The sequence below is a fragment of the Equus asinus genome, chromosome 13 (genome assembly GCF_041296235.1).
Source record: "Equus asinus isolate D_3611 breed Donkey chromosome 13, EquAss-T2T_v2, whole genome shotgun sequence".
NCBI classification, from domain to species: domain Eukaryota; kingdom Metazoa; phylum Chordata; class Mammalia; order Perissodactyla; family Equidae; genus Equus; species Equus asinus.
Window position 1 is genome coordinate 16,351,823 of NC_091802.1, and position 26,279 is coordinate 16,378,101.

Here is a 26,279-nt window from a genome sequence, read left to right on the forward strand (position 1 = left end):
ATTTTAGCTCTTCACAAGGGGCACTCTTGCTGAAATCACATTGATTCTAATTAGGGTTTTATATAAATTCTCCCCCCAGACTCCATCAGTTTGCTCTAATTCTATGATTATACACTTTCCATTTTTGTTTATCATTACAAGATTATTACCCATTTAAAAATGTCATTCAGCTTTTTGAGGGGATTAGGATGTTAGAATACAAGACTTTGGATTGTAAGAATTGAGAAACGAGATTTTTTTGGCTGAAGGCAGGTCTTTCTTTTTACCTGTTTATTACCCTGGAGGTACCTGATCATTGGGTAACTGAAAGAAAGTGTACTTTTTCTCTTTTTCCTTTTAAATGAAATTGAAGTATGAAGAGAGAGGCAGTTGTGTGAGAACCAAGGTCCTGGAATCTGGTCTGGATTTTTTTCCTACATTGCTGAAAGTGCTACTTAAGTATCCTTATTCTGAGTGACTCTGGCTTACAAGAATGGCTAGCAGGGTCTAAATAATTGTGGCCTCTGGGAGGAGCTTGAGTACCCTTTACCAACCCTTCCCTCACCACCTCACACATCCCCAAGGAGGTATTTGCCCAGTGGCATCAGGGCCAGGATGCTATTAGATAAACATGATAGGAAGTGTAGCAATCATTGTGACCGTCAAAGAGCTTAAATGTTCTGGCCATCAGTTGTTGTCGTGTATTTTACTATCTTGTTCAGAATACTTAATGAAGAAGCAATAAGATAATCCTGGGTTTCCTCTGGGTTAGGAATATCTCTAGCCTCCACCTCTTCCTGCCAAATCCATAGAAGGCTGGATTGGCACCAAGATGTGGTCAGGAGGAAGCAGGCCTACAGTGGCTGGTACGGGCTGACTGTACGTTCTCCCGAGGGTAGACCTTTGGGAGAAACATTGGCTTTTCTTCTCTTGAATATCCTCTTTAAAAGCTTATTGGCCAGGATTGGTCAGTAGATGTGAAAGCAATATTTGTGGTTAGTGTGTTGTCCAGTCCATGGATCGAGATTATTCAAGGTACATGTTTAGGATCAAACCCTGGTTGTCAGGGTGATTTTTGCCTGAAACGTTTCCTTCTGGATGTCTTCCTTGAAACTATGGTAGGGTAAGCCAATGACTGATGTTTTGTATCTGGATTAAATGTCTTTCCATGTCTCCACGTCTAAGAAATGAATTTTCTCTTTAGTTTTTTTTCTTCTCGTTTCCTTCAAGTAACAGTTTACAGATATAGGAGGAATTGGGCTGTTTAAGATCATAGAAATTTTATACCCTATGTATTTTTTTCTGCTTTTGGAGACTGGGATGTACGTTGATTTATTTTAAGATATTACTGTAGTATTTTAACAGAGAGCATGGATTTATTTTAAGAAGATCACGTTTTGTCTGAGATTTAAAATGAAGACTTTATAAAGTAGATTAAGTTGAGTTTTGATCATTTTCAGTTGATTAGTCATATATTCCTTGATCATCAGCTAATTGTACACACTTAATTTTGCATACAATATACAAAAGAAGAGGACAGCAAGGTTTCTGTCTTCTAGGAAATTTGAATCCCATTGTGAGGTAAGACTAACATACGTGAAATGATTAGAGAACCCAGTAGCCAGAGCGTGTATATAATCAGGTACCCGCTTGTTGTTAAGGCTATAAGAATTCTAAGAAGAGGGGCTGGCCCTGTGGCTGAGTGGTTAAGTTCCTGCGCTCTGCTTCAGCGGCCCAGGGTTTCTCCAGTTTGGATCCTGGGCGCGGACATGGCGCTGCTCATCCAGCCATGCTGCGGTGGCATTCCACATGCCACAACTAGAAGGACCCACAACTAAAATATACAACTATGTACTGGGGGGATTTGGGGATGAAAAGCAGAAAAAAAAAAAGAATTCTAAAAAGAGAAGCACGGTGTTTTTGCTTGTTAGTTTCATCTCTCCCTCAGGTGTGCTCAGTGTGTTTTGAATTTTCTTTTTGCTAGGTACCGGGGCATCCTGCATCTATCCTTTACTTGGAACAACCTTAAATGGCTGGTATTTCCTTGCAACAGAAGTAGATGATATGTGTTTCAACTATGCAAAGAAAAATGTGGAACAGAATAACTTATCTGATCTTATAAAAGGTTAGCTCTACAGAATAAATATCCCTTTCAAGCTTTATTAACCTGCCTTTCTAATTTAACGTATCTCATTATTTTTTGCTTTAATAAACAAACTTTGGTAATTTTTAAAAATCTGTAATTGAGTTTGCTGTTTTGTTATCCGAATTAAGTCAGGAAGACATATAGTAAATACAGTTGATCCCCATAACTGCATGGCTTTAATATTTGTGAATTTGCCTACTCAGGGTTATTTTTGTTTTGATTTGTTTTTTTTAGATTCTTTTTTTTTATTATTATTTTTTATTGAGTTATTGATAGGTTACAATCTTGTGAAATTTCAGTTGTACATTAATGTTTGTCAGTCATGTTGTAGGTGCACCACTTCACCCTTTGTGCCCACCCCCCACCCCACCTTTCCCCTGGTATCCACTAAACTGTTCTTGGTCCATAGTTTTAAATTCCTCATATGAGTGGAGTCATACACAGATTATCTTTCTCTGGCTGGCTTATTTCACTTAACATAATTCTCTCAAGGTCCATCCATGTTATTGCAAATGGAATGATTTTGTTCTGTTTTGCAGCTGAGTAGTATTCCATTGTATATATGTACCACATCTTCTTTATCCATTCGTCTGTTGATGGGCACTTAGGTTGCTTCCACGTCTTGGCTATTGTAAACAGTGCTGCAATAAACATTGGGGTGCACAGGACTTTTGGGATTGCTGACTTCAGGCTCTTTGGATAAATACCCAGTAGTGGGATGGCTGGATCGTATGGTAGTTCTATTTTTAGTTTTTTGAGGAATACTCAGAGTTATTTTTAACCTCAAAATCAATACTTGTGGTACCTTTGTGGTCATTCAAAGACATATGCAGAGCAGTAAAAAAAAATCGTTACCCAACGTGCATGTTCCAAGCTGAAGTTGAAACAAGCGACACTCTGCTATTGTTTCAGCTCTCATATTGTAAATAAGTGTCTTTTCCTGATCTATTTGGTGCCACATTTTTTTGCAGTTTTGTGTTTTTTCTTGGTGATTTTGCTGTTTAAAATGGTCCCTAAACATAGTGCTTAAATGCTATCCAGTGTTACTGAGTACAAAAAGGTTGTGGTGTGCCTTATAGAGAAAATAGGTGTGTTAGATGAGCTTCGTTCACACATGAGTTAGAGCGCTGTTGGCTGTGAGTTCAATGTTAATGAATCAGCAATATATATTAAATAAGGTGTCTTTAAACAGAAACACACATAAAACAAGGTTATGTATTGATTGGCTGATGAAAATGTTGTGACCAGAGGCTCACAGTTAACCTAAGCCTGTATTTCTAGGAGCTAAAGGTTCACTATTCACTAATTCAGTGTTTGTGGTGACTTTATAGAACATCACTACTATGAATAATGAGTATCTATTGTATATGAAGTAACCTAGTCACCAAGATGTTAAAAGGAAGAGAACCCTACTATTGATTAAAATATACCATCTTTTTAATTTCAGTATGTGGAACTGTGCTACAAATAGTCACATCCCCTTAGTAATCAGTTACTTTTTATTTTTGTGCTTATTGTATATATAAAAGGCTGTTCATTTTTTTTGTCATTAGACTATGTCTCTTTATGGAAGAAGTAGGCTTTTATTGCTAGTGTTAAACATATCATTGTAAGGGGAAATACTAATATTGTTTATGTGTTTTTTATTTCTACATTTCTATATTACAGGTTACTCCAAAATCTAGCAGTTTTAAACAATAAACATTTATCATCTCCTAGTTTCTATGGGTCAGGCGTTTGGGCATGGCCTAGCTGGGTGGTTCTGGTTAGAGTCTTTAATGAGGTTGCAGTCGTCTGAAGGACTGACCGGGGGTAGGCAGGAAGCATTGTTCATTGCCCTGTGGATCTCTCCTGAGGGCTGTTTGAGCATTCTTACAGCATGTCAGCTGGCTTCTCCTAGAGCAGGTAATTCAACAGAGAGAGCAAGGAGGAAGCCATATTGCTCTTTATGACCTAGCCTCAGAAGTGATGCCCTGTGTCACTTCTATCATTTCTGTTCAGTAAAAGCGAGTCACTGAGCAGCCTACACTTAAGGAGAGGGATATTAAACTTCACCTCTCGAAGGGACTAGAGGTCCCTTCTGTCAAAGAATTTGGACATATGTGAAAACTACCACAGCATTAATACTAGTTAACAGTTCCTATTTTTTCTCCTAGTGGTAAAAGTACCACAGAAGACACTCCTGATGGACGCTCTTAAAGAGGAATCTGAGATAATCTATGACTTTTGCATGTGCAACCCTCCCTTTTTTGCCAATCAGTTGGAAGCCAAGGTAAAATATCTTCTGCTTTAAAGCAATTAAATATTTGCCTAAGTTTTCCTTGTTTGTGAAGATAAGAGCAAAGAGCAACTTTTATTTTGGAAGCTGTATCAGAACGTTCTGGTGTCAAGCATCTGAAAACCCAATTCAAATGGCCTTAACAACAAAGAAAGTTTATTGACTTACATATCTAAGAAATCCAGCAGTAATTTGGACTTCAGGAACAACTTGATTAAGGAGTTCATAGTAGTGTCAGGGCTGAGGCTGTGTTTTTCCAGGTTTCTTTTGGCTCTGACCTGGCCTTTTTTTTTTGTTCTTAGGCTGATTTACTTTTGGCAGAGTAATATTTAGGGAGGGGGAAAGAGTGAAGAGAAAACTCTTTTCTTCCCCAAACCATTGAACCTTTGGATTTCCTCTGATTGGATCAACTTAGGTCACAGTCCACTCATATTGGGCTTATTGGCTTAGGGGGGAGATCACTGTTTTTACTGCCACCTGTCATTTGATAGTAAAATGTCCAGTTTAGTCTTTCAACTTCAGGTGAAAAATTTATTTGCTCAGGAATATGGAAAGAGAAATGTTGGATGAAAACAACTAACCTATTAAGAAACTCAATGCTCTAAAATGTTATTGTCTTTACCTAAGTTTTCCTTCATCTATTTAATTCCCCATTAATAGAAATTGAAAAATATTAATCAGAAGGAAATGAGGAGGTGTGTATGCTTAAAACTTTGGGAGAATAAATTGTTTTAGAATCACTCAAATACCCTGAAAGTACAATTTACATACCTGAAAATAAAGTAAATTCCAGATGGATTAGTTTTTTTTTGGTGTAGGGGAGGATGTTGGACTGAAATTTATTAGCAATACCAACATTCTAGATTGGAACATAAAGTGAAGCAGGATTTAAGAAATCTAAATTGTAGCTTTTGTTGAAGGTAAGTTATAAGATAGCTAGGTCCTGCAGTACAGTTTTTTTTAACAATATTAAGGTATGACGTACATATGTAAAAGTACACATGCTGTAAGTATAAACTGGACTTTTCAAAGTGAACACTCCTGTGAAACCAGCATCCAGATAAGGAAATAGAGTATTACTAGCGCCAGAGCTAAATATCTTTTTATAACAGCTTTATTGAGATTTAATTCACATACCAGACAATTCACCCACTTAAAGAGTAGAATTTAATTATTTTTGGTATATTTACAGCGTTGTATAGCCATCACCATGGTCAATTTTAGAACATTTTCATCACCCCCCCCCCAAAAAGTCCTATACCGATTAGTAGTTACTCTCGGTTTCCCTGCAGCCCCCTTAGTCCTAGGCAACCACCCCTCTACTTTCTGTCTCTATGGATTTGCTGTTTTGGACGTTTCATATAAATGGGATCATACAATATATGGTCTTCTGTGACTGACTTTTTCACTAAGTATCCGTCCATATTGCAGCATGGATCAGTACTTCATTTCTTTTTATTGCTGAATAATATTTCACTGTATGAATATATCACATTTTACTTAATCAGTTGATGGACATTTGGGTTGTTTCCACGTCTTGGCTATTATAATGCTGCTGCTGTGAGCATTCTTATAAAAGTGTTTGGGTGGATATATGTTTTTATTTCTCTTGGATATATACCTAGGAGTGGAATTACTGGATCATATGGTAATTGTATGTTTGTTTGTTTGAGAAACAGCCAGACTAAAGTGGCTGACCATTTTTCATTCCACCAGCAGTAGTGTATGAGGGTTCCAATTTCTCTATATCCTTGTCACCACTTGTTATCTACATCTGTCTTCTTGATTACAGCCATCCTAGTGGGTGTGAAGTAGTATCTCACTGTGGCTTTGATGTGCGTTTCCCTGATGGCTAATGGTATTGAACATCTTTTCCTGTGCTTCTTGGCCATTTGTTTATCTTCTTTGGAGAAATACCTATTCAGATCCTTTGCCCATTTAAAAATTGTATTATTTTTCTTTTTTTTATTGTTGAAAGAAAATGTATTCTAGACATAGTCCCTTATTAGATATATTATTTGCAAACGTTTTCTCCCATTCTGTCTTTTCACTTTCTGGATGGTCTCCTTTGCAACTCAAAAGTTTTAATTATGAGGAAGTCCAGTTTATCTATTTTTTTCTTTTATTGCTTGTGCTTTTGATGTCATGTCTAAGAAACCATTGCCTAATCCAAGGTCATGAAAATTTACTCATATATTTTCTCCTAAGAGTTTTATAGTTTTAGCTTTTATATTTAGATCTTTGATCCATTTTTGAGTTAATTTTTTTAATATGGTATCAGGTAGGAGTGGATTAAATATTTAAATTTAAAAAGTGAAACCATGAAAGTACTAGAAGAAAACATTTGTAAACATTTATATAGTCTTTGGGTGGAATATTTTCTGTGCATGATGCCAAGACAGAAAGCATAAAGGAAAAGTGACAGATTAGACTACATAAAAAGGTAAAAACATTTTTTGTGTGTGTGCGTGTGTTTAATCACAAAGAGGAAAGATAAAAGACCCTGGAAAGGAATATTTGCATGAATGCAGTTTAAAATGTAAATTGCAATGGCTATATGATTTTTAAATCCTAAATCTAGCATGATATTTGGAAACTAAAATTACATCTAAGCATCCTTACTTAGAACTGGATTACAGTCAAAGACTTGATCTTAAGGTGTAAAAATTTTTCACCAGAGTTTTTTGTTGTTCAGGGAGTAAACTCTCGAAATCCTCGAAGACCTCCACCTAGTTCTGTAAACACAGGCGGTATCACAGAGATCATGGCAGAAGGAGGTGAATTAGAGTTTGTTAAGAGGATCATCCATGACAGTTTACAACTTAAAAAAAGATTAAGGTAAGTTGGTTATTACAATGTGGAAATATTTCCTCCTGTGTAATTTCCAAAAGAAACCGTATCACTTAGAGGAAACATAATCATAATGGTCTGAAGAATAAACATAAAAATTGAAAAGGTATCAGATCCTACGGTCTGCAAAGACCCTGTTTCTGAGGATGCTCTTGTGCTTTAATTGATTTGTGTTTCATGTAATCATCTATATTACGTGGATAGAAAGGAGGAAAATACTGTTTGATTGTATTGCTCCCATTAGTACGATACTGTGATGGAACAAAACTGATTCAAATATGGCTTTTGATTTGGAAACAGATGGGTTCAGATCTGTCCCATGAACCAGAATAAATTTGTTGCCTAGTCCTTGAAGCAATTTATGTTCTTGGAATCAGTCTCCCAAACAGTGACAGATGTGAGGACATTGAGCTGTCAAGAACTTAATGAAGGGAAACTGAGATCACTAACCAGTTCCAGGGGAGAGTTAAGGCTATTCCTTTTTAACAGCTGATTATTTTGGACAACATACCTGTCATTAAGCAGCATAAGGTACTCAAAAAAAGCTATTTGTCTTGCTTGACTTCTCACCCTACCAAGTGTTGTTGCAATGATGGCTAATGCTGTAGTTTAAAACTAAAAGGGCTTTCAACCCTAGGATTTAGCCTTGGGACATAGAGAAGATTTTTTTAAATTGTCATAAAGTACACATAACATAAAATTTATCATTTTAAACATTTTTAAAGTGTACAGTTCAGTCGTGTTAAGTACATTTACATTGTTGTACAACTAATCTCCAGAACTTTCTTGTAAAACTAAAACTCTATACCCATTAAACAACAACTCCCCATTCCCCCATTCCCCCCAGTCCCTGACAATAACTACTCCTGCTTTCTGTCTATGAGTTTGACTATTCTAGGTTCCTTAAATAAGTAGAATCAAGCAGTATTTGTCCTTTTGTGACTGGCTTCTTTCACTTAGCATCATGTCCTCAATATTCATTCATGTTATAGCCTGTATCAGAATTTCCTTTTTTTTAAGACTGAATAATACTAATATTCCATTATATGTGTAGATCACATTTTGTTTATTCATTCATCTGTTGGTAGACACTTGGCTAGCTTCCACCTTTTGATGATTGTGAATAATGTTGCTGTGAACACGGGTGTGCAAATGTCTCTTAAGACCCTGCTTTCGGGGCAGCCCTGTGGCCAAGTGGTTAAGTTCACGCACTCTGCTTCAGCGGCCCAGGGTTTTGCCGGTTCAGATCCTGGGCGTGGACATGGCATCACTCATCAGGCCATGCTGAGGAGGCATCCCACATGCCACAACTAGCAGGACTCACAACTAAAAATACACAACTATGTACCGGGGGGCTTTGGGAGAAAAAGGAAAAATAAAATCTTTAAATAAAAAGGACCCTGCTTTCAATTCTTTTGGGTATATACCCAGAAGTGGAATTGCTAAATAGGGAAGTTTTTCTTTTTCTTTTTCTTTTTCTTTTGGATTTGTAGGTGTTTAAAGCTGCTTATTTTAATAAAAGGCCAATTCCAAAATCAACAAATATCCTGATTTGTTAAATGTGAGTTTGTTTAAATATTTGTGGAAAGGAACTGGATTATTGGATGGTCTACCTCTCACAAAATTTACACATTATTGCAACCAAAGGTTAGGCAACTTTTGCTTTAAATTGGTTTCTTCGAAGACACATTAGGATATGAAGAAGAAAGAGGCTTAAGTTATACTGAGCATTCAGAAGAGTCTGAGTAACTAAAATAAACTTAAATAAAGTAACAGAACGTAGAAATTCATGAAAAGTGGTAACCAGGGCCTTGTGGCCATTTTAGTATCTGTTGGCTTTTGAGAGGACTGGAGCCAATCAGGGAAATGGAGAAAGTTGTTTTTAGGAGGCTTTTAATCAGTAAACTTCTATTTCCAAAGTTCCATTTGAACTACAAAAATATGTTTTAAAGGAATACCATTCTAAGGTAGAGAAATTGGTCAGTATTCCAAGTCTGCCTGTACAGACTATGGTAGCCCCAAATTGAATGAAAGGCATACATTTGCTGGGAAGGATAAATTGCTAGGGCCCATCATGTATCTGGAGAATTGATCATTTCAAGCTTGGTATCATAGATGGGAGATGTTACCCAGTTATGATTTATTTAAAAACGGGGGACAGCTGTCTTGTCTGCTCTGTTAAGACTCAGGCAGGTTGAGAGGGACGATAAAAGAAAGAAGGGAAGAAATGAAGTGATTTTTATTGAAAAGAGATTAGAGCAATGTTTTTTGAAACAGTATTCAAAAATATTGTTTAGAATTTCACATTGTACCATGACGACTTTCATTTGTACATATTACCAGTTCACGTCCTCCTGCATGTTTTTATAGTTGACATAGTGTTTATACCACTGCGACTCAAATTTTAGAGTGCTGTGAAAACTGCATATTTTGAAGCTCAGAAAAATAAGGGATTAAAAACAAGTATTTTAACCCCACCATCTACTTTTTGTCCTTCTAGACTGTTTTTCATCTTGTTCCTGACAAAGTACAGAAAATATGCAGAATTTTTAAAATTATGGGGCAAAATGAGTTGTTTGTTGGACTCATCTCAGTGATGGCACTCAAGATGCCTCACCTCCCTGTTGTGATTCGTGCCTCACCTAAGTCGCGCTCAGCAGCAACTGCAGTTTTGTTTTCCATCTTAAGGAATTTTGCAGCTGGGAGGCTCTTGGGAGGTAAATTTATCTAAACTCTTAGTTTTACAGATTAGGAACTTGGGACCCAGATCTCTTGATTCTGGTCCAGTAGTCTTTCCGCCACCCCATGCAGCCTCTGCAGCCCAGCCTGCCCTGGACTTCTTAGTAGACACGGCCTTTCTACCATTGACAAAGATCTACAGGTGCTTGTTATCCTTACGTTTCACTTTTTGTGCCTGTGACTTGAGCTTACTTAGTAGCATTTTCTTTTTTAGAGATCCACTCACCTAATCTTCTAAATAAATTAGCAGACTTTATCAAACTCCTCATGGCCTGAATTCTACCTGGTTATTAGGTTTGTCATTGCCTGTTATGTCTATAGCTGATAACCCAGTATGGCAGTAATTTTATGATTTTTCCAGGAACCAAAGATCTATAGCTTACAAAATTCCAACTTAATACTGGTTTCACCCGTTTTACCTCTTTTTGTGTTTTCCTTTCTATTCCCTACCCCCTGGCAGATGGTGGATGCTTCTTTGATTTGGGTCCAATCCATGTTTGGTGATAGGTGATACATTTAATAATCTGGGCCTTTTCAATATGATTCTTTGACTTAATCTTTTAAATGTTGTTTTCTCATTGGTAAAATGGGATGATTATAGCTACCTCATACCCCATAGGGTCTAGAATTAAGTGAATATATATTTGATAATAATGAATATTAAAAAGAATTATTTTAACTCTTGACTGTTCTAGGAATCCAGTAGATTTAAATTCTGTGGTCACTTTGCTGAAAGGAAGTGTTACAAGCACCTTGTTATTTTATTTTCACGTAGAGCTCCCTCTCCCTTTTGTTTTTTTTGAACTAGGACTACTATAGTTATGTGGTGCGATAAGTAATGGTTGCAGGGAACAATTGTAGATTTTGTAACTGAGCTTTTAGTTAATTCTCCAGCTAAAAGACTGACCAGTTCTATTACGAAGTTTGACTTGCCTTTATAAAAGGGTAAGCCACTTCTTTCTTATTGTCTATAACGTCGGAATAATATCTTTTAAGGTTCTGAGAATGACGTAAAATTACATGTTAATGTGCATGTAGACTGTGAAGTGCTATTTAATGTTAGATATTATTAAAATGTATAATTTTTTTATCTCTTAAGCAACATAACCACACTTACAGAAAATTAGAAAATGGAAAAAACATTGATCCTAGCACTCTGACACAACTATTAGCTTATTTTGGGTGCATTTCCATTCAGCTGCCCCTCTTTTATTCCCATGGTCGTAATTATGAATACAAAGAATTTTGTCTTCTGCTTTTATATTATTTGTTTATTTTTTGATGAGGAAGATTGGCCCTGAGCTAACATCTGTTGCCAGTCTTCCTCTTTTTGCTTGAGGAAGATTGTTGCTGAGCTAACGTCTGTGCCAGTCCTCCTCTATTGTGTATGTGGGTTGCTGCCACAGCATGGCTTGATGAGCCGTGTCTAGGTCGATGCCTGGGATCTGAACCTGTGAACCCCAGGCCGCCGAAGCAGAGCACATGAACTTAACCACTATGCCACTGGGCTGGCCACTGATTTTATTTATTTATTTATTTTAAATACATTGAGGTTCTCAGCTTTTTATTTATTTATTTATTTTTTTAGTGAGGAAGATTGGCCTTGAGCTAACATCCATTGTCAGTCTTCCTCTTTTTTTTTCCTCCCCAAAGCCCCAGTCCATAGTTGTTTATCCTATTGTTTATCCTAGTTGTAAGTCATTCTAGTTCTTCCATGTGGGACGCTGCCACAGCAAGGCTTGATGCACAGTGTGCAGGTCCATGCCCAGGATCTAAACTGATGAACCCTGGGCCACTGAAGTGGAGTGCATGAACTTAACTGCTACACCACTGAGCTGACCTTTGCTTTTTTTTTTTTTCTTTCTGCTTTTTCTCCCCAAATCCCCCCAGTGCATAGTTGTATATTTTTAGTTGTGGGTCCTTCTAGTTGTGGCACGTGGGATGCCACTTCAATGTGGCCTGACTAGTGGTACCATGTCCGTACCCAGGATCCAAACCAGCAAAACCCTGGGCCACTGCCACAGAGCACGTGAACTTAACCACGCAGCCACAGGGCCAGCCCCTGGCCCCTGCTCTTATTTTTAACTTTACTTTTTTTTCATTCTTATGTTTCTTTGTGGTTAGTGGTATGCATGACAGTAATTTTAAATAGCTTGACAACAGTCCATAATTAACTAATACCTTATTGATGTTTCTGTTTCTTTTTTTCACTATTAACAAAAAATGTACCATTTCTCTTGTTTGTTACTAAACGGCCATAGTTAGTCTTTGAGTAGACTATTATTATGGATAGCTATCTTTGACCTCTGGTTTCATCTTTGGCTGGGACCCAAAGTAGGGCTGCAAATCAATAAAAGTGTTTTTGGGGTATTGTTAGAAAGAAACGTACTCCTTGCTACAGTGTACCAACTCACCACAGATATAGAAGTTGGAGATTTATTGGGGACAGATAGTATACCAGCTTGTTCTGTAGATAGAACGGCATTTTTTCAATTAAAACCTGAAGGAGCATTTCTCAGTTGTGAGCTCCACTGGAGGCCAGTACTGGTATTTTGATTTTTCTTCCTGCTAAGGTAGGTAGACGGATAAGCAGCCTGAAAGGTAATGGGCTACTTTATTTATTTATTTAAATTATTTTATTGAGGTCATACTGGTTTATAACATTGTGTAATTTCAGGTGTACATTATTATGTATCAGTTTCTGCATAGACTGCATTGTGCTCACCATCAATAGTCTAGTTTTTATCCATAACCATACATATCTGCCCTTTTACCCCTTTCACCCACCTCCTCAGCCCCTTCCCCTCTGGTACCGACTAATCTGTTCTCTTTATCCGTGTGTTTATCTTCCGCATATGAGTGAAATCATGTGGTGTTTGTCTTTGCCTGGCTTATTTTGCTTAACATAATACCCTCAAGGTCCATCCATATTATTGCAAATGGGATGATTTAGTCTTTTTTTATGGCTGAGTAGTATTCTGTGTGTGTATGTATATATACCATATCTTCTTTATCCATTCATCTGTTGATGGGCACTTGGGTTGCTTCTACGTCTTGGCTGTTGTGACTAATGCTGTAGTGAACACAGGGGTGCATATGTCACTTTGTATTGTTGATTTCAAGTTCTTTGGATAAATACCCAGTAGTGGAATAGCTGGGTCATATAGTATTTCTACTTTTAATTTTTTGAGAAATCTCCATATTGTTTTCCATAGTGGCTGCACCAGTTTGCATTTCTACCAGCAGTGTATGACTGTTCCATTTTCTCCACATCCTCTCCAATATTTATTCTTTTTTGTCTTGGGAATTGTAGCCACTCTACCAGGTGTAAGGTGATATCTCATAGTTTTGATTTGCATTTCCCTGATGATTAGTGATGTTGAGCATCTTTTCATGTGCCTGTTGTCCATTTATATATCTTCTTTGGAAAAATGTCTGTTCATATTCTCTGCCCTTTTTTTTTTTTAGGAGGGTTAGCTGAGCTAACATCTGCTGCCAATCCTCTTTTTGCTGAGGAAGACTAACCCTGAGCTAACATCCGTGCCCATCTTCCTCTACTTTATATGTGGGACGCCTGCCACAGCATGGCTTGCCAAGTCCGCACCCAGGATCTGAACTGGCAAACCCCAGGCCGCCAAAGCGGCACGTGCAAACTTAACCACTGTGCCACCAGGCCCGCCCTCTCTGCCCATTTTTTGATCGGGTTGTTTGTTTTTTTTTGTTGTTGAGTTGTATGAGTTCTTTATATATTTTGGAGATTAACCCGTTGTTGGATATATGATTCGCAAATATTTTCTCCCAGTTGGTTGGTCGTCTTTTTGTTTTGTTCCTGGTTTCCTTTGCCTTGCAGAAGCTCTTTAGTCTGATTAGTCCCATCTGTTTGTTTTTTCTTTTGTTTCCCTTGCACGAGTAGGCAAGGTATTCAAAAAGATCCTTCTAAGACCAATGTCAAAGTGTACTGCTTGTATTTTCCTCTAGGAGTTTTATGGTTTCAGGTCTTACCTTCAAGTGTTTAATCCATTTTGAGTTGATTTTGGGGTATGGCAAAAGGTAATGGTCTACTTTCATTCCTTTGCATGTGGCTGTCCAGTTTTCCCAGCGTCATTTATTGAAGAGACTTTCCTTTCTCCATTATATATTCTTAGCTCCTTTGTTGAAGATTAGCTGTCCATAGATGTGTGGTTTTATTTTTGGGCTTTCAGTTCTGTTCCATGGATCTGTGTGTCTGTTTTTGTACCAGTACCATGCTGTTTTGGTTACTGAAGCTTTGTAGTATATTTTGAAGTGAGGAATTGTGATACCTCCAGCTTCGTTCTTTTTCCTCAGGATTGCTTTGGCTATTTGGGGTCTTTTGTTGACCCATATGAATTTTCAGATTCTTTGTTCTATTTCCATGAAGAATCTCATTGGCGTTCTGATTGGGATTGCATTGAATCTGTAGATTGCTTTAGGTAGTATGGATGTTTTATCTATGTTTATTCTTCCAATCCACAAGCATGGAATATCTTAATGTATTTCTGTATTTGGTTTACTAATATTTTGTTGAGAATTTTTGCATCTGTGTTCATAAGTGATATTAGTCTATAATTTTCCTTCTTTTTGTTGTCCTTGTCTGATTTTGGTGTCAGAGTAATGTTGGTCTTATAGAATGAGTTAGGAAGCATTCCATCGCCTTCAATTTTTTAGAATAGTTTGAGAAGGATAGGTATTAACTCTTCTTTGAATGTTTGGTAGAATTGTCCAGAAAAGCCATCTGGTCCTGGACTTTTGTTTTTTAGGAGGTTTTTGATTCCTGTTTCTATCTCTTTACTTCTGATTGGTCTATTCAGAGTCTCTGTTTCTTCTTGATACAGTTTTGGGAGGTTGTATGAGTCTAAGAACTTATTCATTTCTTCTAGGTTATCCAATTTGTTGGCATATAGTATACTTTTATATTCCTTTCTATTTCTGTAGTATCTGTTGTAATTTTTTTCTCTTTTGTTTTCAGTTTTATTTATTTGACCCTTCTCTCTTTTTTTCTTAGTGAGTCTGGCTAAGGGTTTGTCAGTTTTATTTATCTTCTCAAAGAACCAGTTCTTAGTTTCAATGATTCTTTCCATTGTTTTTTTAGTCTCTATTTCGTAATTTTTATTATTTTCCTCCTGCTGATTTTGGGCTTTGTTCTTTTTTTTTTTCTATTTCTGTTAGTTGTGGCTTGTTTATTTGAGATTTTTCTTGTTTGTTGAGATAGGCCTGTATCGCTATAAGTTTCCCTCTTAGTACCACATAAGAGTTGGTATGTTGTGTTTTCATTTTCATTTGTCTCCAGGTATTTTTTGATTTCTCCTTTGATTTCCTCATTGATCCAAATGGTTGTTCAGTAGCATTTTGTTAAGTCTTCACATATTTTTGCCTTTCCCAGACTTTTTCTTGTAGTTGATTTCTAGTTTCATAGCATTGTGGTCATAAAAGATGCTTGATGTGATTTCAGTCTTGAATTTATTGAGGCTTGCCTTGTTTCCCTGCATATGGTCTGTTTTTGAGAATGTTCCATGTGCACTTCAGAAGAATGTGTATTCTCCTGTTTTTGGATTGAATGTTCTATATCTATCTATTAAGTCCATCTAGTCTAGTATTTAATTTAAGGCTACTCTTGTTGACTTTGGCTTGTTGACTGGTATTTCATTTAAAGGCTACTCTTGTGACAGTGGACACATTGATGTAAGTGGAGTGCTGAGGTCCCCTACTATTATTGTGTTCCTGTGAATTTCTCCATTTGGGTCTGGTAATAGTTGCTTTATGTGCTTTGATGCTTCTGTGTTAGGTGCCTAAATATTCATAAGTGTTATGTCCTCTTGGTGGACTGTCCCTTTTATCATTATATACTGCCCCTCTTTGTCTCTCATTGTCTTTTTTATCTCGAAGTCTACTTTGTCTTATTTAAGTATGACAACACCTGCTTTCTCTTGTTTGCCATTTGCATGGAGTATCGTCTTCCATCCCGTCACTCTGAGCCTATGTTTGTCTTTAGAGTTGAGATGTGTTTCCTGGAGGCAGTGTATTGTTGGGTCTTGTTTTTTTTGATCCATCTAGCTACTCTATGTCTTTTGATTGGAGAATTCAATCCATTTACATTTAGAGTGATTATTGCTATGTGAGGGTTTAATACTGCCATTTTATCTCTTGTTTTCTAGTTGTATATTTCCATTGTTTTGTTTCCCTTGTATTTCTGACTGCCAGTTCAGTTTAGTGGTTTTCTTTGATGTTGTTCTCTTTATTAATGATTTGTGCCTCTGCTCTGATTTTTTTATTTAGTGGTTACCATGAGGTTTGTATAAAAGATCTCATAGATGAAATAGTCCATTTTCTGATAGCTTCTTATCTCCATTAGCCTAAGCAGGTTCTATGTCTTTCCTCTTCCCTTTCTGAGTTATTGTTGTCACAAATTATTCTGTTTTATGTTGTGAATTTGTGGCTAAATTAAAGTGTTTATAGTTATTTTTGATGCTTTCTTTCCCTTTAGCTTTTATGGTACAATTGTTTACTAACCTATTCTGATATAGAGCTGCAATTTTCTGGTTCTATCTGTTTATTTATCTCCTTTCTCAAGGTTTTGTAAACCTTTGCTTTTAGTTTCAAATGGGTGGGCTCCTTTCACTGTTTTTTGTAAGGCAGGTCCAGTGGTGATGAACTCCCTCAGCTTTTATCTGGGGAAGCTTTTATTTCTCCGTCGTATCTGAAGGATAGTTTTGCTGGATAGAGTATTCTTTTTTTTTTTTTCCCCTAAGATTGTCACCTGAGCTAACAGCTGTTGCCAGTCTTCTTTTTTTTTTTCCCCTGCTTTTTCTCCCCAACTCCCCCCAGTACATAGTTGTCTATCTTAGTTGTGGGTCCTTCTAGTTGTGGGATGTGGGATGCGGCCTCAGCATGACGTGATGAGCAGTGCCATGTCTGCTCCCAGGATCCAAACCAGTGAAATCCTGGGCTACCACAGCGGAGTGCATGAACTTAACCACTGGGTCACAGGGCTGGCCCTTGGATAGAGTATTCTTGACTGAAAGTTTTGTCTTTCAATGTTTCATCTGTGTCATTCCATTTTCTCCTAGCCTTTAAGGTTTCTGCTGAGAAATCCACTGAAAGCCTGATAGGGCTTCCTTTGTAGCTTATGTTTTTCTGCCTTGCTGCCCTTAATATTTTTTCTTTGTCATTAACTTTGACAGTTTTAATATTATATGCCTTAGAGAAGGTCTTTTTGCATTAATGTAATTAGGAGTTCTATCAGCTTCTTGGACTTGTAAGTCTATTTTCTTCCTCATGTTTTGGAAGTTCTCAGCTATTATTTCTTTCAACAAACTCGTGTCTCCTTTCTCCCTCACTTCTCCCACTGTAATACCTATAATCTTTATGTTGCTTTTCCTAATTGAGTCAGATATTTCTTAAAGAATTTCTTCATTTTTAAAAAATCTTAGTTTTCATCCTCCACCTGAAGCATTTCTATCTTTCTATCCTCTAAATCATTAATTCTGTCCTCTATTAGAACAACTCTATTTTTGTGGTTTGTAGATTATTTTTTATCTCATTATTTGTGTTTTTCATATCCAGAATTTGGGTATTTTTTTACAGCTTCAGTCTCTTTGGTGAAGTAGTGCTTCTGTTCATTAATTTTATTTGTGAGCTCATTGAACTGTCTTTCTGAATTTTCTTGTAACTTGTTAAGTTTCTTTATGATGACTGTTTTGAATTCTCTGTCATTTAGATTGTAAATTTCTGTGACTTCAGAATTGGTTTCTGGAGACTTGTCATTTTCCTTCTGCTCTGAAGTGTTACTCTTGTTCTTCATGGTATTTGATGAATTGATCTTTTGCCAGTGCACTTGTGGTAGTGTCAGGTTTCAGATGCTGTCTGCCACTGCTTGAGTGGGGGACAGAAGCTGTGTTTTCTGATCCTGCCCCATCTGCTGGAAGTTGTGCTGGTAGGGGTGCTCTGCATTTGCACAGGCTGGCTGCAAGCCTCCTGGCAGGTCTCGCACACATGTGCAGGTGGGGCCTTTGTGCTGTGCTGGTGGGTTGCTGTCATGTAGGCAGGCGACCAGCTGTGCTGCTACACTTGGCAGGAGAGGGGAAAGCCCAGGCTGGCTCTGTGCTCATGGGCTGTTTGGCTGAGCTGCTGCACTTGGTGTGTGGGGCTTCTTCGAGGGGGCCAAGCCACCACCCCTCACTGGGGAGTTTTCCCACCGGAGGGGCTACTGTGGCATGGTGGGCACTCCCATGGACTGGGCTACAGCTCTGAAAGCATTGGTATGGGGGCTGTGCTGCCCCTGCTGCCTCTTACAGTCTCGTGGGCCACCATGTGAGGACCCATGACCTGGATAGCTTCTGCCAAGGAGGGGGAGGGGGAAGCATCTGCTCACCTAGTTCCACTGCTTCCCACGGATCCAGTCCACCCACCTCAGATGTATGGCTGCGTGGATCTCTCAGGTGTCCTGTTGTGCTGTGTTGGGAATCCTCTGTTGGTTGACAAATGTCCATTTAGTTGTAATTAGAGGGGAGAGACAGAGAACAACTCACTCTGCCATGATGCTGAGATCACAGTCTTTCTTTTTTTTGTTTAAAGAATTAGGTTATGTGCTTTTCATCACCTTAACTTACATATCGTGTGTAGTTTAATTCCCTTCAAGATTTGATATGGCAGAGCCTCATTGATCAGTGACTGCTTTAAAGTCTTAGGGAGAAAAAGTTGAATCCATTGGCTCGTGCCTTGACTGGCTAGCTGCATCAACTTTTATGTCATTTCTATCTATAGTAAGTAGTCACCAATTGGTTCTGCTTTAGGTGGTCAAAGAGGAAAGTTGTTAAAATGAACAAGATGTGTATTTTTAGTACATCAGGCAGTATACAAAGGAATACCAAAGAATGAAAACCATTGGTTCTACTGCCTTGGAGAAACTTGTTACAATGTTTCTTACACATGTAGAAGTGTGTGTGGATAATTAATATCACTTATTAATAAGAACACAGGATAGAAGTTCATTTTTAACCACATAGGTTTGGAATTTGTGATGGTTTAAATGGCACATTTTGAGATCAGGTGGACATTAGGGCTGCTTTGGTGCATATCTAGGAACATTTATTATGGTAATTTATTACAGGCAGCGAAGTGTTAGGTTTTACTACTTAGAGAAGTTTTTAGACTATGCTCATAGCTTACACCCCAAACCTGTGCTTTTATGTGTTTTTCCATATTACATTTCAGTTTAAGGTTTGAGATTTTTTTAATTTTCTTCTTTTTGAGGAAGATTAGCCCTGAGCTAACATCTATGCCCTTCTTCATCTACTTTATATGTGGGACGCCTGCTGCTGTGTGGCTTGATAAGGAATGCGTAGGTCCGTGCCCAAGATCCAAACTGGCGAACACTGGGCCGCCGAAGTGGAGTGCACAAACTTAACCACTACGCCACCTGGCTAGCCCCAAGGTTTGGTTTTTTAAATAGTTTCTCACTAACCAGTCCCCACCAAAAAGAATCAGACCGCTTAGAGGAATGGGTCATTCCAGTGATGGGTAAGGATAAGTAAAAGATGAGCCTGGAATACCTTATAATACCAAAAAGTAAGGAAGTACTCAAAAAAATGATATGTCAAAAGGACATAGAACCCAGCTCAAGCGACATCTGGGACAATATGAATTTCAGAATGAGTGATGACAATAATGGAGTATAACCCATTGAATAAAAATAAGCAAATGAAATACATAAGGGTAGTAGAGGAAAAGTTCTTTCTTACAATAGAATCCAACTAATAAATTTAGAAGGAATAATAAAGTTAGAAAAGTTACCATTTTGCAGTCATTATAGTAATAATTGATTCCTGGAAGAAGCAACAATGGAAAATTTGAAGAGTAACAGAATATTTACATAGTTTCAAAGTGTCTTCCCCACAGATTACCTTTAATTACAAAGAGAAACATGGTAACTTTATAGTGGAGAAACCTAGGGGATACCACCTTGACCACCTGACATGAGGAACCTAGAAGGACACAGTAGCACCTCTGTGCTCTTCATGCCCAAAAATACATAACCTGAATCTATGAGGAAGCTTCCAGACAAACCAACCGGAGGGATTTTGTAAAACAATTCTTCAAAAATATTAAGGTCAAGAAAGTAAAAAAAGACTGAAGAACTGTTCGAGATTAAAAGAGACTAAAGAGACTTGACACGTAAATGAAATGCATGATCCTAGATTGGATCTTGCATCAGGGGAGAATATTGCCGTGAAGGACGTTATTGGGATAATTGGTAAAATTTGAATATGGACTGTGTTCTAGAAAATAGTGTTGTATGAGTGTTAAATTTTCTCAGTTTGATAATTGTTGTGTGGTTAAGAAAGAAAATGTTCTTGTTTTTAAAACGTATGTGCCAAAATATTTAGAGTTAAATGGGCATGTTAATGTTTGTAGCTAACTCTCAGATGGTTTAGGGCAAAAACCCGTCCAGAGCAAGCAAGCAAATGGGGGAAAATGTTAATTGGTGAATCTGGGTGAAGAGTAGACTGGAATCATTTGTATCATCTTGCAACTCTTCTGTACATTTGAAAGTATTTCAAAATAAATTTTGTTGAAATCTCCTGTCTCAGAGGAATTACTAAAATGCTGTAATGAGTAGAGTGCTACTTTCATCATTAAAATAGTGTAATAGGTTCAGAGTCTCTTGGGTAACTAGGTCTTCCTTTTGTTCATTTTTTTTCTACTTGCATTTTGATTAGTTGTCACGAGATGACTGTTGAGAGTAGCTAGGATCTAATGGGTTGGCATTTTTTTTTAAGTGCAGCTAAAATAGAATTTTGAATACACCCAGTTATTTTTGCTTTTTCTATAAGAAATATAACTGTGGGAAAAGACAGTAGGTATATTGATGAGATTAAATTTTAAAAGATTCACAGTACGGTATTCAGTTTATAGCAAGGATTAAAAGAAATATGAACTCTCCTCAGCCTATATTAAGTACTAATGACATATTTAACTCTTATAAGCCTTATTTATCTAAATATTTGCTTTCCTTTATCTTCTGAAGAAATTTGTAGTATCTTTTGTCTGTGTTCTGGGCCATTTCTTGGCTTCTGGTGACATCTAATCTGTTGAGGAATGCTAATTTTAAAGGAAAGGTGTTAATTAACCTATTTTATACTGTTACTATGTGAGCACTAATTGGTCTTAGTTTCTTTTCCAACGTGTGGTTCCTAAAATACCGAAGGCTTTTATTCTTGGTTAATGATTCATACTCTGTCTTCTTAAAGGGAGCATATTGAGCATATTATTTTTCTTTCAAATATTTTGTAACCACCAAATGAAATTGGTTATGATTATGCTCTAAGTAAATTTACTGAGGTTTGTTAAAGTGGTTTAGGCAGGACAATTATTTCTTGGTATTTTCAAAGGGAAAAAGGATTGACTAAACAAAAATTGGAGCAGTTACCTGTTACTGAACTCACAGACAAGGAAAACAAATAAAATATTGGTTAATACACACTATTTCTAAAGCAATGTAATAGTATTTATTATACTTTTAACAATAAAGTTTTCATTTATATTATTTTATTAGGTTGAACCATATGAAATTGCTAGTCTTTAACAGTTTTCAGCCTATAAAAATGGCAATTTCATAAAGTTTGAATCTAATGTTTGATTTTAGAGGCTCTTAAATTCACTTAGAATTTTAGTCACTCTAAAATTCACCTTCATAGTAGCTATTTTGTATATAAATAAGTAAATATGGAATGCATATCCCCTTAATCTGAAATTTGTTTGAACATAATGTGCAATTAGGTGAATTTCAAATGAAATAGGAGTAGTTATGATGCTTGGTGAAAAAAGCAAGATACAGACTATGTATTGCTAGTGTAACTAAGCTATTATAAAATACCAAGAAATATGTAAAAAAATTACTATATTGTTAACTATTCTTTACGTATATTTGAAGGTATAAGAAATCATATTTAGAAATTTATATTTAAATCAGGTTTTGTTTTTTTTTTAAAGAGGAGACAATTTAGATTTTTATTTTTTTTCCTTTTTCTCCCCAAAGCACCCCAGTACATAGTTGTATATTCTTTGTTGTGGGTCCTTCTAGTTGTGGCATGTGGGACGCTGCCTCACCATGGTTTGATGAGCAGTGCCATGTCCGTGCCCAGGACTCGAACCAACGAAACTCTGGGCCGCCTGCAGCGGAGCACGCAAACTTAACCACTCGGCCACAGGGCCAGCCCCTAAATCAGTTTTATTGAGGTGTAACTTACAGCAAAATTCTCCAATTTGTACTGTACAATTTGATGAGTTTTGACAAGTGTGTACATTACTACCACCACAATCAAGGTATAGAACATTTCCATCACCCTAAAAAGTTCTGTAGTACCCCTTTGTGCTCTGTTTGCACCGTGTCCCAGCTGCTAGTGACCACTGATCATTCTGTCACAATAGTTTTGCCTATTCTGACTTTCATATAAATAGAATCATACAGAATGTTGTTGTGTTTGGCTTAGCATTGGAGATATTTTTACTTTCTGTATATTATGATGTTTTGACACCTTAAAAAACCTTTTTAGGTGGAGAGACTGTGCCTCCCTGGGCTAACCCAACCTGAGCATGCCTTTGATACGCAGACTAACGAGTCCAGAGCCAGACCTCCTCTGTCTGGCCCTTACACCCCAGGGGGTGACATTCTTCTGCCTCCGTCATCTCAGGGCCAGGTGCCCGGCAACTAGGGACCGCTCTATAGCCCAAAGCCCACTGAAATGCTTCAGACTAGCAGGTCTTAAACTGTTCCCCCTGCCCTGCCTTGCCTGTCCTGAGGAAACCCCGGGAAAAGCCGTGGCCCAATCCTTCCCCTCACTCCTGTTATCCGCCTCCTGACCACCTTAGTGTCTTTCCCATGTGGCCCTGCACAGTGAGCCTTGCCTCCTGTCATAGGATCTGTGAGTATAAGAAACTTTGTTTTTTCCAGAGCCTCCTCTCTGTCTCCTCCTACAGCTGCACCTGACTATCTCATAAAAGAATACAAAACAGGGGCCGGCCTGGTGGCGCAGCGGTTAAGTTCGCACGTTGCGCCTCTCGGCGGCCTGGGGTTCACTGGTTCAGATCCTGGGTGTGGACATGGCACTGCTTGGCAAAAAGCCATGCTGTGGTTGGCATCCCATATAAAGTAGAGGAAGATGGGCATGGATGTTAGCTCAAGGCCAGTCCTTCTCAGCAAAAAAAAAAAAAAAAAAAGGCTTGGCAGCAGATGTTAGCTCAGGGCTGATCTTCCTCAAAAAAAAAATTACACAATAAATAAAATAATCCGTTATCTTTAAAAAATAAATAAATAAAATGGATTTATTGTAGATAACGTGTAATTGGGTTTTGATTTTTGATCTACTCTGGCAATCTCTGTCTTTTAATTTGTGTACTTAGACCACTGATATCAAAGTGATTATTGATATAGTTGGATGACTCTCTACTGTAGTTATTGTTTTCTATTTGTTGCCCTGTTTTTTGTCTTCCACTCTTTTCTGCCTTATGTGGTTTTTTTTTTTAAGTTAATTTTTTTGGTGAGGAAGATTGGCCGTGAGCTAACATCTGTTGCCAGTCTTCCTCTTTTTTTTTCCCTGCCCAAAGCCCCAGTACATAGTTGTATATGCTAGTTGTAAGTCCTTCTAGTTCTTCTATGTGGGATGCTGCCATAGCCTGACTCAGTGAGAGGTGTGTAGGCCTGCACCAGGATCTGAATTGGTGAACCCTGGGCTGCCGAAGTGGAGTATGTGAACTCAACCACTACACCACTGGGCCAGCACTGCCTTATATGGTGTTAATTGAGCATTTTATGTATTCCATTTTCTCTCCTGTATTAGCATATCTGTTATACTTTTTAAAACTTTTTCTAGTAGTTGCCCTAGAGTTTGCAACATACATTTACAACTAATCCAAATCCACTTTTATTTATTTATTTATTTATTTTTTAAAGATTTTATTTTTTACTTTTTTTCCCAAAGCCCACTGTACATAGTTGTGTATTTTTAGTTGGGGCCCCTTCTAGTTGTGGCATGTGGGATGCCGCCTCAGCGTGGTGTGATGAGCAGTGCCATGTCCGCGCCCAGGATCCAAACTGGTGAAACCCTGGGCAGCCGAAGCAGAGAACGCGAACTTAACCACTTGGCCATGGGGCTGGCCCCCAAGTCCACTTTTAAATAACACTATACCACTTCACTAGCTAGTTTGACTACCTTAATAATAACAAAATAATCTATTTCCTCCCTGTGTCTTTTGTATCTTTGCTGTCATTCAGTGCACATATACATGTATGCGTAGGCATACGTAATTGAATACATTCTTGGTATTATTATTTTGAACAAACTGTTATCTGTTAGATCAATTAAGAATAAAATACAACAGCTTTTTTTTTTTGCCTTCACTTCTCTTTTTCTGTTTTTCCTTTTTTTCATATAGATTTGAGTTTCTGACCTGTATAATTTTCCTTCTCCCTGTAGAACGTCTCTTAGCATTCCTTGCAGGGCAGGTCTACTGGCAGTTTTTGTTAGTTTGAGGAAGTCTATTTCTCCTTCACTTTTGAAGGATAATTTTGCAGGGTACAGAATTCTAGGTTGGTGATCTTTTTCTCCTAATGCTTTAAATATTTTACTCTACTTTCTTCTTGCTTGAATGGTTTCTTAAGACAAGTTGGATATAATTCTTACCTCTGTTCCTCTATAGATAAGGTGTTTTTTGCTCTAGTTCCTTTCAGGACTTTTTCTTTATTTTGATTTTCTGTGTTTTGAAAATCATATGCTTGTGTATAGCTTTTTGGGCGTTTTTCCTGCTGTTGTTTTCTTAGCTTCCAGGATCTGTAATTTGGTGTCTGACATTAATTTGGGTTCCCCAAATAATTCTCAGTTGTTATTATTTCTTCTGTTCCTTTCTTTTTGCTGTTCTTTTCTCTCTTTCTTTTCCTTTTGGGATTCCCATTACACAATGTCCCGCAATTCCTGGACACTGTATTCTGGGGTTTTTTCCCCCCAGTGTTTTTTCTCTTTGCTTTTCAGTTTTGGCAGTTTCTCTTGTGATGTCCTCAAGCTGAGAGAGTCTTTCCTCAGCTGTGTCCAGTCTACTAATGAGCACATCAGAGACATTCTTTCCCTTACAGTGTTTTTGATCTCCAGCATTTCTTTTTCGTTCTTAGAATTTCCATCTCTCTGCTTACATTACCCATCTGTTCTTCCATACTGTCTACTTTATCCGTTAGAGCCCTTAGCCTCTTAATCATAGTTGTTTTAAATTCCTGGTCTGATAACTCTAATATCTTTGTCTGGTACTGATGCATACTCTGTCTCTTCAAGCTGTTTTTTGCCTTTTAGTATGTCTTGTAATTTTTTTCTTGCTACAAAGACATTATGTACTGGGTAAAAGGAACTTGTGTAAATAAGCCTTTGGTAATGTGGTGTGGGGGAGGGGAAGCGTTCTGTAGTCCTATGAGTAGGGGTCAGTCTTCTGGTGAGCCTGTACCTCTTGACTGTGAACTTTGCACATGCTTCTCAGTTTTTCTCCCCCTTTGGGGGGACAGGACGGCTAGGTGTAGGCTGGAGTTGGATGATGCCCTTCCTGTAGGTCAACTAGGCGCTGATAAAACCCCAGCAGGTTAGGCTCTGGTTAACTAGTTTCTCCTGAGGGCAGATCTTGTTAAGAAGAACAGGATGCTCTGGCATATTTCAAATGATTCCTTTTCCTTTTCCTTTCCGCTTGTTGAAAGCACAAGGGAATTTTTCTCCCGTGTTCACTGTGGGAACCTGGTCAAGCTCCTGCAGGTGAAATTCACAAAAGTGTGGGGGCCCCAGATAACTGGGTCCCCTGGAGTTTTTATCTCTCGGGCTTGTCAACTCTGAGTCTCCAGCAATTTGCCAGTTATAGTTCCAGTTTCCCTACCTCAGCACCAGTTCCCGTGAGGTTTTTGCTTGTGGGTTTCTGCTCTGGTAAGTTGTGATTCTTTGTATTCCCCTGTCGGTTTCTCCAATTTTAGAGGCACTGGTTTGCCCTGTGAGTTGCTTTGGTGATGGATCTAAGAAGAGTTGTTGATTTTTCAGTTTGTGCAGCTTTTTGCTTTTTGTTAAGACAGAGTGGTGACTTTCAGCTTCTTACATGTTGGACTAAAAACCTGAAGTCTTTCGGGGCTGGCCCTGTGGCCGAGTGGTTAAGTTCGCACGCTCCGCTGCAGGCGGCCCAGTGTTTCGTTAGTTCGAATCCTGGGCGTGGACATGGCACTGCTCATCAGACCACGCTGAGGCAGCGTCC

At 37.9% G+C, this 26,279-nt stretch overlaps 1 protein-coding gene across 1 annotated transcript in view; it reads left to right on the forward strand.

Annotated features, from left to right (window-relative positions):
* METTL16 (methyltransferase 16, RNA N6-adenosine) overlaps positions 1–26,279 on the forward strand; it is a 78,258-nt gene that overhangs the window by 29,062 nt on the left and 22,917 nt on the right. Inside the window, exons 4-6 of the mRNA XM_014826987.3 lie at positions 1,964–2,104; positions 4,282–4,397; positions 7,099–7,241. Of these exons, the coding sequence (XP_014682473.1) occupies positions 1,964–2,104; positions 4,282–4,397; positions 7,099–7,241 (400 nt within the window). The remainder of the gene's footprint in view (positions 1–1,963; positions 2,105–4,281; positions 4,398–7,098; positions 7,242–26,279) is intronic.